This window comes from Colobus angolensis, unplaced genomic scaffold (assembly GCF_000951035.1).
Source record: "Colobus angolensis palliatus isolate OR3802 unplaced genomic scaffold, Cang.pa_1.0 Scaffold1, whole genome shotgun sequence".
In the NCBI taxonomy this organism is placed as follows: Eukaryota; Metazoa; Chordata; class Mammalia; order Primates; family Cercopithecidae; genus Colobus; species Colobus angolensis.
In genome coordinates this window covers 11,857,421-11,858,735 of record NW_012110918.1, presented here as the reverse complement: position 1 = coordinate 11,858,735, position 1,315 = coordinate 11,857,421, and the positions used below count along the sequence as shown (strand labels likewise).

Here is a 1,315-nt window from a genome sequence, read left to right as displayed (position 1 = left end):
ACCACACTCAGCTAATTTTTGTATTTTTAGTGGAGACGGGGTTTCACCATGTTGTTCAGCCTGGTCTCAAACTCCTGACCTCTTGATCCGTCCACTTTGGCCTCTCAAAGTGCTGGAATTACAGGTGTGGTCATCACGCCCACTCTGATGCTTCTTTTACTGTGACAGTGAAATCAGAAGCAGTTAGCAGGGTTGAAGGATATATTTTGATTTGCTAAACCAATGATTCTCAAACTTGCATGTGTTAGAATCACCTGGAAGGCCAGTTAAAGCCCAGATTGCTAGGCCCTACCCCGGAGTTTCTGATTCAGTTGGTCAGGGTGGGGACTAAGATGTAGTATTTCATGCAAGTTGCCAGGTGATGCTGATGCTGCTATTCCAGGGACTGTACTTTGAGAACCACTGAACTGCCTCTTGGACTTAAAAAAAGGAAGCATCAGTCCCACGTTCTTCTTCCAGGTGAAGCCTGATGGCACATACGTGAAACCACTGAGTAACAAGCTGACTTACGGGACCATGGTGTTTGTCAGGTCCTTCCTTGTGGGAGAAGCTGCTCGGGCTCTGTCTAAGGCGTGCACCATTGCCATCCGATACAGCGCTGTGAGGCACCAGTCTGAAATCAAGCCAGGGTAAGGGTAGGGTCCTAGATGGGCTCAGTACCGAAAGCCTAGTTTTTACCTCATTCAGATCCCAGAATTCCCAAATGTCAATACAGAAGATGCATTGGCACTGCAAAATTGGCTAGGGTGATAACTGGGCCTGTAATTTTGCATCTAGGCTTCCTTTTCTTAAGAGGAAAGATAGAAATAACCACCCTTGCTATAATCAGTGACTGCCAAAAAAGAAAAAAAGAGAATACTCACCTTATTATTTTTAACCTTTTAAGAAAAGTAGTAATAATATTACTTGAACTTTGTAAGTGAAATGTTCAACACATTAAAGGCAATTTGAAAGTTTGGATTACTACTAGCAACTGTAAATTGTGCATGGTGAAAGTGACATTAAATTTGTTTCCCTTTTGCATTCATGGCCACGGTTTATTCCTACAACTGCCTTTCACTGATACTCCCTGATACTCTTTTTACTCTTAAGGAATAAAGAAATTGGCCAGGTGCGGTAGCTCACACCTGTAATCTCAGCACTTTGGGAGGCCGAGGCAAGAAGATTACTTGAGCCTAGGAGTTTGAGGCCAACCTGAGCAACATAGCGAGACCCTATCTCTATTTTCTTTCCTTTCCCTTTCCCTTTCCCTCCCCTCTCCTTCACTAATCTGTTAAGAGGAGAGGAGAGGCTGGGCACAGTGGCTCATGACTGT

At 44.1% G+C, this 1,315-nt stretch overlaps 1 protein-coding gene across 5 annotated transcripts in view; it reads left to right on the top strand.

The window, feature by feature from the left end:
• The window catches only part of ACOX1 (acyl-CoA oxidase 1, palmitoyl), a 56,023-nt gene that overhangs the window by 41,521 nt on the left and 13,187 nt on the right, over positions 1–1,315 (top strand). For all 5 annotated transcript variants that reach the window (XM_011948001.1, XM_011948157.1, XM_011948233.1 and 2 more), the window contains one exon: positions 460–629. In XM_011948001.1, coding sequence (XP_011803391.1) covers positions 460–629 — 170 coding nt within the window. The remainder of the gene's footprint in view (positions 1–459; positions 630–1,315) is intronic.